Source organism: Solanum verrucosum, unplaced genomic scaffold (genome assembly GCF_900185275.1).
Source record: "Solanum verrucosum unplaced genomic scaffold, falcon-dt-bn FXZP01000306.1, whole genome shotgun sequence".
NCBI lineage: Eukaryota > Viridiplantae > Streptophyta > Magnoliopsida > Solanales > Solanaceae > Solanum > Solanum verrucosum.
Genome location: NW_026020398.1, coordinates 1,861,327 through 1,872,689, shown reverse-complemented (window position 1 = coordinate 1,872,689; position 11,363 = coordinate 1,861,327). Strand labels below are relative to the sequence as shown.

Sequence of the window (11,363 nt, the reverse complement as noted above, 5' to 3'; positions counted from 1 at the left end):
TAAAACTAACAGCAAAAATAGCCCGCAATAGTGCATAACTGAAATTTAAAACTCTATCCCTTCATATAATTTTTAGGCACCAAAATAGAAACTGATTTTATTTATATATATTTCTAACAATCTTTGACTCATTCCTGCATGTTTTATGATATTAAAGTAAAGTAAAATCACATGCTACTTTGTTTTAATCACAATTATTAATAATTTAAAATATTTTTAAGAAATTATCATCAACGAAAATATTTTTTAAATGTCCAACAAGTTAATCCTCTCCCCCCCCCCCCTCCCCCTCCCCAGTCATTTTTCAATAATTAATAATAAAGTAAAAATAAATCATTATGATCGAGGTAATTGATATTAAACTTATAATTATTATGATTAAAATCGTAAACCAAGACAATTAAATTATCTACACGAGAACAACACTGATGTTTCATAGTTGACATTACCGTGCAACTCTCTCGCGATTTTTAATATTTTTTTTTTACATCAGATCACGATGATAATAATAATAATAATAATAATAATAATAATATTAATAATAATAATAATAATTACACTTCAATCTCTAATATGTTAAACTTGAACATATGAATCCCCTCACATACTTCATTTAAACTACCCCTCGAGAACAACACTAATGTTCCACAAGAAAATAACTGACATTAAAAAATATACAATAGGATTCTCACTCAATTCTTGTTTTTCCTACCCCAAACAACAATAACGACAAATAATCATTATTATGCTTCAATTTCTAATTAATATTAAAATTGACCGTATAAATTCTCATTTATCATATACTTTAAGTTCCAACTAAACTACACCACGAGATTGAAAGATTTTCTCGTGGGATTTATATTTTTCCTACTCCAGACAACAACAACAAAAATAATAATAATTACGCTTCAATCATTAATTATATTAAAATTGACCATATGAATTCTAATTTATCATATATTCCAAATTCCAACTATACCTCTCGCGAACCACACTAATGTTTCATAAGCAAATAGCTGGCATTGAAAGATATTCTCGTGGGATTTATGTTTTTCCCACTCCAGACAACAACAACAAAAATAATAATAATCACGCTTCAATCCTTAATTATATTAAAGTTGACTATGAATTCTAATTTGTCGTATACTCCAAATTCCAACTATACCCCTCGAGAACTAATGGTATTCTCGTGGGATTCATGTTTTTCCTACTCCAGACAACAACAACAAAAATAATAATTACCATGTTTCAATCCTTAATCATAAAACTAAAATTGACTATATGAATTCTAATTTGTCGTATACTCCAAATTCCAACTATACCCCTCGAGAACAATGCTAATGTATCATAGGCAAATAACTGGCATTAGAGAGTATACACTTGTATTCTCACTTGATTTTTACTTTTTCTATTACATATCACGACAATAACAAATAAATAATAATAATTATGATTCAATCCCAAATATATCAAAATTAACTAAATAAATTCTCACTTATCATATACTCCTATTAACCCCATCCTAGCCTTTGGAGGACCACAAGAGGGGAAAAAAAAAAAAAAAGAGAAGTGGGAGAGTCATAAGTATTTTTACAAAGTAAAAAAAGTAAAGGGGGAGATTTGGTCAATAAATTTCTATTTGTACGTTACCTTTTGGTCCTTTCTTTTCCCTGTTCCTCTTTTATATTTATTATTTTTTGTTCTCTGTTTATTGTTTTCACCCAATTCATCCAATTACATAGCTGTGGTGACATCTCCTCTGGTTGTGGGGTTTTTTCTTGGGGGGTGGTGGGGGCAGATGTCACCATTCTTTTATCAGCACGAGAAAATCCCACCTTTCTTTATCACCATTCTTCCCGCTCCTTATTGAATTTCGTCTGTTTCTTTATCTGAGAGGGAAACTGTGTGTATCTCTGTGTGTTTTCGTGTGTGAGTGTGTATAGAGAGAGAAAGACAAAGGGTCCAAAGAAAAGTCAGATAGATGTCTAAAAAAGAAGGGGAAGATGAGAAAGTGAGTTTAGAGAGTGAAAATGTAGAGGTAAAGAGTGAAGAGGTAGAAGTAGAAGGTAGAAAGAGTGAGGTGAATGTAAAAGGGGAAGAAGGGGGAGGAGGAGGAGGAGGAGGAGTTGTGGTGGTGATGGATACTCCAGAGAGGAACAAGAGCCAGATCGCAACACCCATTTCCAAATTTGAGGTATGTTTACTGATTTGATATCAGAAAGCGGTCAAAGTTTGAATCTTTTGGTAATTTTTTGAATTTTGTTTTGGGGGGAAAGGGGATTTTGGGCTAATTCATTTGAGGGTTTTGGTTGTTAGTTACTGATTTGGTTTATTCTTGATTTTTTTTTGGAATTTATGGTGTAGTTGTGTTGTGGGTTTTGATGGTTGATGTCTGATTTGTTTTGTTTTGGGTTTTTTGAGAAATGGGGTTGCGTTAATCTTGCTAAATAGTTCGATTTCATGTTTTTGTTTTTGTCTTTCTTCTCATTTTCTGTCAGTTGTTGAGAGACACTGCTTGTGGAAAGGTTTTAATTGTGAGGTTAGATCAAAATTTGTAGGCACCAAAGCTTGCTGAAAATAACTTTTTTTGGAAAATGGAAATGGGATTGAAGTAAATTGAATGAAATTTGGTTTCTGCTTCTGTTAATCCATTGGAAATTACACTTTTTGGAGAATTGGGTCTCTTTTTCCTCTTTATTTCTTTGTTTTAGATGTGTTTTCTGGTGGTGATTTTCAGTGTTATTGTAACATGATTGACCTTATCCTTGAATTCTGAGATTTGCTATCTTCCTAGTGTGTAGAATGCTTCAAGACTTGGTTATGTTGTCTCTTTTTTCATTTTCTAAGTTTGCATGTTTCACTAATTTTTTGATTTGGATGCTTGCTGTATAGGTGTTACTTCATGTGTAAAATAGAACTTCTTTCTTATCTATTCTCTAATTTCTAACTACTTTTTTCCTTTATCGCATGCTTAGCCTTTCCGCTTCTCTTGTTGGGATTCTTCATCTGTGCCTTATAGTGTCATAGTTCTCCTTGCTTTGTAATTGGAAACATTGTGATGTTTTACCTGGGTTGTTCTGTCTCGATTCTCTGCGGAATCAACCATTCGGATGCTGTCTAATCCCCAATTGAATTTTGTCCACATTTTCATCTTGCTTGGACTGGGTTTTCATGATTTCTATTGAGCTATGGTGGATTCATTTCTTCAAGAAGGTTAAAAGTAAAATGAAATGTGCAGTCACCATGTTCATGTCTTTGCTGGAAATTGACTATTTTGCTTGGATTGCTCTTATATCTCATTAGGTGCTCTAATTAATTTCCAGGTATTGTTGGATAGCTTGCATGTGCATCTAATTAACTAATGAAGCAAATAAGCTGCTTTAGTATATGATTTAAGAAAGAGCAAGAATGAACCAAGTTCATTTTCTTTTGTGCACATTACTTGGTCTGTATTAACTTGAGATCTTTTTTGTTCCTTTTGCATTAGGATCAGATAAAGTTTTTTTCTGAAAAGGCCTAGCTTGCTGCATGGTTGAAATTCTGAAATCCACATGTTCATGAAATTATCACTATCATTTAGTTTTCTCTCTTGCAATCTGAAGGTCTGCTTTTTCCCTCTATGCAGGAGTCCCCTTTTTCTAATTTCCTTAACAACCTTTCCCCCATCAAACCAGTTAAGGCCGCACATTTTCCCCAGACACTCAATACCCTTAGTTTTGGATCTATACCGTCTGTGTTCACCTCACCCCATGTCAGCTCCGCAAGGGAATCCAGATTTCTAAGAAGGTAACGAATGTTCATTCTCTCTCACTTGTTTTGTTGATTGTCTATCAGGCTTTTTTTGTTAATTTTGTTGTTTTCTCCAGGCACCTGCTCTCAGATCCATCAAAACCAGAATTTGCTTCTGATAACAGTGTTAAAGTTGATAATGATGAAGCTATGCCAGATGCTGTTAATAGCTCAAATGAGCCCAAGGAAAGTTTTGGTTCTCAGAATTCTGTGGTTGAAGCATCCAATGAATGCTCAAAGCTTGCCGTTGAGCGAACTCTAAATTATGAGTGCAATGATAGTCCCAGTACTTTACCTACTGGGAGCTTTAGAGGTAAGAGTTTGTCAGAATTTGCAGGCAGTTCTGTGACATATGTCCCTTTGGTACAAGGCATGTCTGGAAAAGGTTTGCTTAGATGTGAAGTTAATACGGAGGGGAAAAATGAACTTGATCCAAATAAAGAAGCTCCAGGATGTGATTGGGAGAATTTGATTTGTGATGCTACGGATCTACTGATCTTTGACTCACCTGGTGACCCTGAGGCTTTCACTAAAGCAGCAGGTCCTAATTTGAGGCACTTTGGATTTGCCTCAAATGAAATGCAGAACATGCAAGTTTTTGGTCAGGCCAGTACCAGCGAATGTGGTGGAGATGGAAGTGAAACAGAGAAACCGTCTACTCAACCTGTGGATGAAACCCAAGTCAATGAATATGCTGAGAACCAAAACATGAAACCTGATTCTTCTCTAGCAAATGACGGCATGGGTGTGGGTCAAAGTGAAAGAACTGATAATGAGGTGAGGAATTGCATTCTGCATAGTAGTTTATTATGCCGGTGCTTTTATTGTTTTTATTATATGAGATGGCCACTACTTTATGTGGCTGATCAGCTGTTGGAGTTCCAAGCATTTTCTGCTTTTCTTTTTCTTTAATTATCTCTTTCTATGTTACAGCTCGTGTTCAACTTTCTTGACTACAAATTTACTTGGGAGAACCATTGTGTATTTTGCAAGCTTGGAACTGATTTTATGAGTCTCTAGTTGTCTGGGACCTTGACTTTGTCACAGCTTGAAAGCGTTTGACTGGTTCCCGATTACTATGAGATGCAACATATTTTAGCTTTTCACCAATTCAAGGAATTCTTGATTATTGCAATCATTATTGATAGAATATGGGGAAAGTAGTCAAACATAGAGCATGTGGTTTATTAGCTAATCTTAAAGTTGTTTATTTGGCTGTTCTAGTTTTTATCAGTGCTAGCTTTATTAGTTGCGAGCATATTTTTGCATGGACTCTCCAGTTCTTCATTTTTGTGATCTTGATCTGTTACTGGTTTTCTATTTAGATGGTCTCTACTCTATACCGTGGAATGAGAAGACGTTGTCTAGTTTTTGAGATGGTGGGATCTCGAAGAAAGCATGTAGATGAGGGTTCTGGTTCTTCTGCTGTGCAAGACACTGATGGAAACCTTGCCTGCAACGAGAAGCAACTAGTACCTTATAAGGCGGTCAATGAATCTTCGCGATGCATTTTACCTGGAATTGGCTTACATTTAAATGCCCTTGCAGCATCTTCAAAAGATGGTAAAGTTGTCAAGCATGAAACTAATGCTTCTGGGAAACAGCTTTTAATTACGTCTGGCTCAGCTGTCAGTCTTCATCCTTTAGTTGCTGGTGAAGAATCAATGAGTAAATCACAGCCTGAAACCTCTAGAGAAATTGTACCTTTTGAGAATAGTGTACCTCTTATGGAGGATGCTAGCCTGGCACCTGGATATGTAAATAATGAAGAGCTTAGTCAGACTAGTCCAAAGAAAAAGAGGCATGTTCATCCTTCTCCCTTATGATCATGTTTTGTTCTTGTAATTCTTTTTGTGCTACCATTATCTGATTATAAATTATTTTTGCAGACGTCGATTGGAACCTGGGGAAGGTGAGGCATGCAAGCGCTGTAATTGTAAGAAATCAAAATGCTTGAAACTGTAAGTTATTCTTCTTCTTTTATGTGCTATCTTTAGTTTGTACTCAATTTTCATGCCATGGGTTGCTTATCGAGTATTTTGATGAGCCGGCGGTTGTTTAATTAGCCTTTTTCATTGTGGTTAACTACGGGGTTGTTTGGTTAGTGAAAATTGTAGAGATCTATAGGTACATAAGTTGTAATACAGTGACTAATTATCCCCATATTTAGTTAGTGCATATGCATATCTTATCGAGACGTTTGATTCAATGCCTCAAAGATTGGATATAAGGAGTAAAATATAAAACACTTCTTTGATTTTTAATTGGATAAACCTTGTGACAGACAATATTGTTGGTCTGTAACCTGTTTATCAGATCAAAGAATTATCATTTATTTATGCGAAAATAATTAAACCTCTCAAAAACCCTACTCCATTTCTCGCATTCAGAAAATAATTAACACCCTCCTGTCCCTCCATGACTTCATCTATCGAGCCTTCAGAGTCTTTCAAACCCTACGAGCTTAAATCCACTCTCTCCGGGCACAACCTCGCCATCTCCAGCTTCAAATTCTCTCTGACATTGGCAAACTCGTAGCCACCTCTTCTATAGGCTAGAAGTCATTATTAGGAGTGCATACACATTCCACATATAATAGGAGTACATACATTCCTCATAAGTTATGTGTGTATTATTTATGCGAGAAATGAAAATGGCAATCCAATGTTGGCTTAGTTGCAGTTCTATGTCAAGATTATTTCTGTCATAAAAGAGAAACCAAACAAACCTTATAAAGAAAAGGCTGCTGTGAGTTTTCATGCTATACAAGCATGGTCTGAAGTTGTAATAATGGGTTCTTACCATGTTACAAACTTCTTGGGCATAGCAATCTTTATTCAGTTTTGTGTTGATGGACCCAATTATATCTGATGTAGCTCTTTTGTTGGATGCTTTTCGTACATCTCTGAATTTGAGATGACGAGAAATGCTGAAAAACTTTTTGGACATGTGGTACTACCCCTACCATCTGTTGTAACCCAAAAGAGAAATAATTCTGAATTGAGATGTAACCAGTGTTTTGGCATAGTTGAAGTGGAAATTTGTGATCTATGTGATTTAGACCTTAATAGAAGATATAGACCCTCTAAATCAGCCAAACATTCTTTATTATGTTGCTGTAGTGACAATGTGATTACTCCATCTACAAATTTAACATTCCTATTTACTTCTATGCAGTTACTGTGAATGTTTTGCCGCTGGAGTCTACTGTGTGGAGCCATGTGCATGTCAAGACTGCTTCAACAAGCCTATTCATGAAGATACTGTTCTTGCAACTCGCAAACAGATCGAATCAAGAAACCCTCTTGCTTTTGCTCCTAAAGTGATAAGGAACGCCGACACTATTTCTGAAACAGGGGTGAGGAAAAAGCTCTCGGCTTTCATTGTCAGATATTTGTTATTTCTAACTCGCGGATAAGTCATATAACACAAGTAATTTAATTGCATTGCAGGATGATTCCAGCAAGACTCCTGCCTCAGCTCGTCACAAGAGAGGATGCAACTGCAAGAAATCCGGCTGTCTGAAGAAATATTGTGAATGCTATCAGGTCTTTCTCTTTTTATATTTACAAGTTGCATTGGTTATGCATTTATTTATACATCAGCTGATAGGTAAGTGCTTTTGTTCTTGAAGGGAGGGGTTGGATGCTCCATCAATTGCAGATGTGAAGGATGCAAGAATGCGTTCGGCAGAAAGGATGGTAAGTCTACTTGGCTACTTCTGATAATGGCTTGATTTTAGTTGTAAACATTCCCCACTACCCAAAACCGAAAGAATGATTAAAGGGAATTGCATACTCATGCCTGAGAAAAAGAAAGAGGGTTTGCCCGTTGGTTCATATCATCTTTTTAGTTTCATTCAGTTGTTGTGACCTATGAATGTAGTTTGAAAATCTACTATATGATTCAGGTTCTATTTTCATAGGCACAGATGGGGATGCTGAGGAAGAGGAAACAGATGCGTATGAAAAGAGTACTGTCGATAGAGCTTTTCACAAAAACCTATTACATAGTGATGTAGAGCTGAATCCAGATTCCACCGTCCCTGCTACACCTTTAGCATTTAGAAGGTATGTCAATCATTGAGCTTTTCAAGCAAAGTTCCTTCTTTATGCTTTTCATGTCATGTTATCATTCTACTAAGTTAGCTGATGAAAAACTTTGCTTTTTAGACCACCAATGCAGCTCCCTTTCTCGTTGAAGAACAAACCACCTCGATCATCATTTCTATCTATCGGATCCTCATCTGGTATATTTGCTGGCCAAGGCGTCGGAAGGCCAGACTTCTTTCAACCTCAGCCTCAGCCCAAGTTCGAGAAACCATTTGAGTCAATTCAAGAAGATGAAATGCCTGAGATACTCCAACAAGGAGGGACTAGCTCTCCAATCAGTGGCATTAAGACAGCTTCTCCCAACAGGAAGAGAGTTTCTCCTCCTCATTGTGACTTTGCGAATTCGCCCGGTCGTCGAAGCAGTCGCAAGTTGATACTGCAATCCATTCCTTCATTTCCTTCCCTCACTCCCAATCCTTGAAGATCATCATCCAACCCAGTAGGTGAATTTTGGAAGGAAATTTTTTAATATCTTTATTGTTGTAGTTATTAGTTTAGTTTAGTACACCTTCATGGACCTTTTGAGCCCCCTCCCCCTCCCCCTTATGCTTGTATAATAGCCTTGTTGTTTCTTAATAACATTGTCTTGTCCTTAATAATGAATTAAAAATTGTTAATGTACTTCTTGTGTCATATTCTATAGTTAGTTTAATACTTGTTACTTGAGCTGAGGGTCTTTCGGAAACAACCTCTCTACCTCCACGAGGTGGTGGTTAGGTTTTCGTACACTCTACCCTCCCACAAAATACCAAGAAGAGTGATTTTGTATGCAACATCTAATATGAGTGTTTCATATTATAGAAGTTGGGCCTTAAAACAAGATGTTACTAAGGCCCACAAATAGATGCCTTGCTTGTTCATGTTATATTCTCTTTACAAGTACACACCTTTTTCTTTAACATCCCCCCCAATCATTTGTTTTCCTTGTGTAATTCTATTCACATCTAAGTGTGGTGGGCATAATTATTGCTTTTGCAGTTCCCATCTTTTGACTCACTGTAATTCTCATCCTTTCGGATTTGGATTTATCTTATATTCACTGACAATATAAGGAATCTATACATTCTCACTATATTTTAATAAATATGTGCAACAAGTTATCTACCTCATCTTCACCGTTACATATATATCTCGTGTAGATGATCTAATAGTATAACAATTCTTATATTATCGATATATAGGCTAAGAATGTGTAGCGCCATATATTTATTGGAAATAATTTCTGTATCTTTTACATACACACTATCCTCCTCAGACGATATGTTGTTGTTGTAATGTGTGGCCACATGATCACTTTAATTTTATCTTTGTTTCTTGTCTGCAGTAGATAAATTGTAAGAGATGGATGAAGAGAATAGTCATTTTTCAACTTTGTGTGTGCAGAAAGCACAACACAATTATTGTACCATTGCATTCACAAGCTCTTTTCAGACTCTTTAGGGATAAGGGTGTGTGTGGGGGTGGGGGATGGGGGGGGGGGGTCTATAGCTGGCCAATATTATATCACTATACAACAAAATCACCATTTGGATTCACATCTTATTCAACTAGGTCCCATTTTCATTACCTTTTTCCCTCTGTCCAAATTAATGTGTTTATACACATTTCTTTCAAAGAGGTTGGTAGAAAGATGTGAAGTATTATTGATTGATTTCCTTATTTTTGTATTAAGTTAGCAAAAATGACAAAAAAGTTTTGGATTGGCTCAAAATAGTTTCTAATATATATTCTTGAGCAATTTTGATTTTTTAAAATTTGTTGAAATGAACACTTTTAATTTCCATCGAATATTTGAGAGGAATTATGGATTTTTATTTTAAATAAAAAACACGAGAAAAGTTCCATTAGATTCGAGAAACTACAACACAAGAAGTTGCATTAGCCACCAACAACATACCATAATTTGCAAGAATTTCACATAAAAAAAATGCATCATACTTTAGAAGAATAGAATATAAATAATAGAAATTGCAAAAATTACACCTCTAGCTAAATATAAACGTTAACTAATTATTCCTTCTTTTTTAAAATCCAATTCCATTAAACCTAATCGTCGAAGTTTGTTAAATATTTGATGGAGAACAAACATGTTCATTTTTGAAAACTTAAAAGAACTACAAATTACTTAATTAATAGTATATTTTAGAGAAAACTTTAAACCTATCCTAAATATTAAACATCATTTTTTTTTGTTATTTTCTCAAGTTAGATACATGAGATACACAATTTTTCATACCATATATATAATGATATAAATCATTAAATCATATAATATACACTTCTTGCATCCCCCTCCCCCCCCCCCCCCCCACAACCCCACAAACAATTAAAAGTGAAGAAGAGAATCCTCAGAAGGAAAGATTACAATCCATTTTGGGTAATAGAGTGATAGGATGGGGTATTTGGGGGGGGGGGGGGAGGGGTTAATGGCACTTATATTCAATATAATATAAAAATAAAATATATAGTATATAGTATATAGTGTCGGTAAAGTCCAGCTAGAATATTTATTGGAAGAAAGGGGAAAAACTGGTGGGGAGCAACAATCAGATATTGCTTTGAAGAAAAGAGGAACTTCAATATTAAGACGCTTGTTTCACATATGTTGATGTAACATTTAAAAAAAAACTAAAAATTGATATACAAAACATTTCGTGTTAGCAGAGTTCATAGAAGAGTTATTGTATCCTAAGAGGCGCATTAAGTTTGAACTTGTGAGATTATATGAAAATAACTTTATTGTTACTTTAAAATCCCTTTAATAACAGTTGGATGCCGCATGTGAACCTTAGACTATTTAATAATAAAAGAAAAATATATAACTTTAATTAAAAGTCAAATATATGAAGCTATGTTTTTAGTAAATTAATCAGACAAATATACATAGAGAATAGTCAAATAGGTTTTCCACTTCATATTTCCACATGTCATATTTGTAGGTGTACAACCCATGCCTAATTACATAATTCAATGCTCTAATTATCCTCTTAAATCTAACATTTCTATGCAAATCATGCATAAAAATCTTTGATTAATATTAGGGATCTTCAAAATTCTTTTAATCCAACTATTGAGTCTACAAAAGCCCTTTCCTATATATCTCTAATATGAAATTTTAGAACAATGAAACTCGAATTTTGAGCTCTAGTATCAACTATTTAGTGATTGAGAACAATATAATATTCGGATTTTACATTCGAACATCTCAATTTAGAAATACATAATGAAACTAAAGTGATACTTCATTGATTTTGAAGAAGATTTCACGATTTTAATGAAATATTATTACAGAAGATGACCATTATAAAAAGTTCTAATTCTACATGTTTTCAATTGGTATTGGTCTTTATATTACAGTTTGATTATATTTCTTGAAAAATTATTTTATACTTTCATTTAACAATACGTTATGCTTTTCTCAACGAGTAACAACCTCCAAATAATTATTTTCAACAAATACTC

At 34.7% G+C, this 11,363-nt stretch overlaps 1 protein-coding gene across 2 annotated transcripts; it reads left to right on the top strand.

Annotated features, from left to right (window-relative positions):
* The first annotated feature begins 1,720 nt into the window (after nucleotides 1-1,720).
* On the top strand, nucleotides 1,721-8,534 carry LOC125839517 (protein tesmin/TSO1-like CXC 2). 2 transcript variants are annotated; one of them, XM_049518501.1, is made up of 10 exons: nucleotides 1,721-2,194; nucleotides 3,626-3,786; nucleotides 3,867-4,566; nucleotides 5,115-5,590; nucleotides 5,679-5,750; nucleotides 6,967-7,147; nucleotides 7,242-7,337; nucleotides 7,424-7,490; nucleotides 7,715-7,859; nucleotides 7,962-8,534. In XM_049518501.1, the coding sequence occupies exons 1-10, from the start codon at nucleotides 1,982-1,984 to the stop codon at nucleotides 8,320-8,322; spliced, it is 2,472 nt and encodes an 823-aa protein (XP_049374458.1). In that variant the 5' UTR covers nucleotides 1,721-1,981; the 3' UTR covers nucleotides 8,323-8,534. The 2 variants fall into 2 exon arrangements, with proteins under 2 accessions (XP_049374458.1, XP_049374457.1); XM_049518500.1 differs by having other exon boundaries at nucleotides 1,722-2,194; nucleotides 7,700-7,859.
* Nucleotides 8,535-11,363: the final 2,829 nt, after the last annotated feature.

Excerpts from the sequence above, each read along its gene's own strand:
- LOC125839517 (XM_049518500.1), top strand. The coding sequence starts at position 1,982 with ATGTCTAAAAAAGAAGGGGAAGATGAGAAAGTGAGTTTAGAGAGTGAA. Across the intron at positions 5,751-6,966 it reads AAATCAAAATGCTTGAAACT|TTACTGTGAATGTTTTGCCG; the intron begins GTAAGTTATTCT and ends ACTTCTATGCAG. Across the intron at positions 7,148-7,241 it reads ACACTATTTCTGAAACAGGG|GATGATTCCAGCAAGACTCC; the intron begins GTGAGGAAAAAG and ends ATTGCATTGCAG.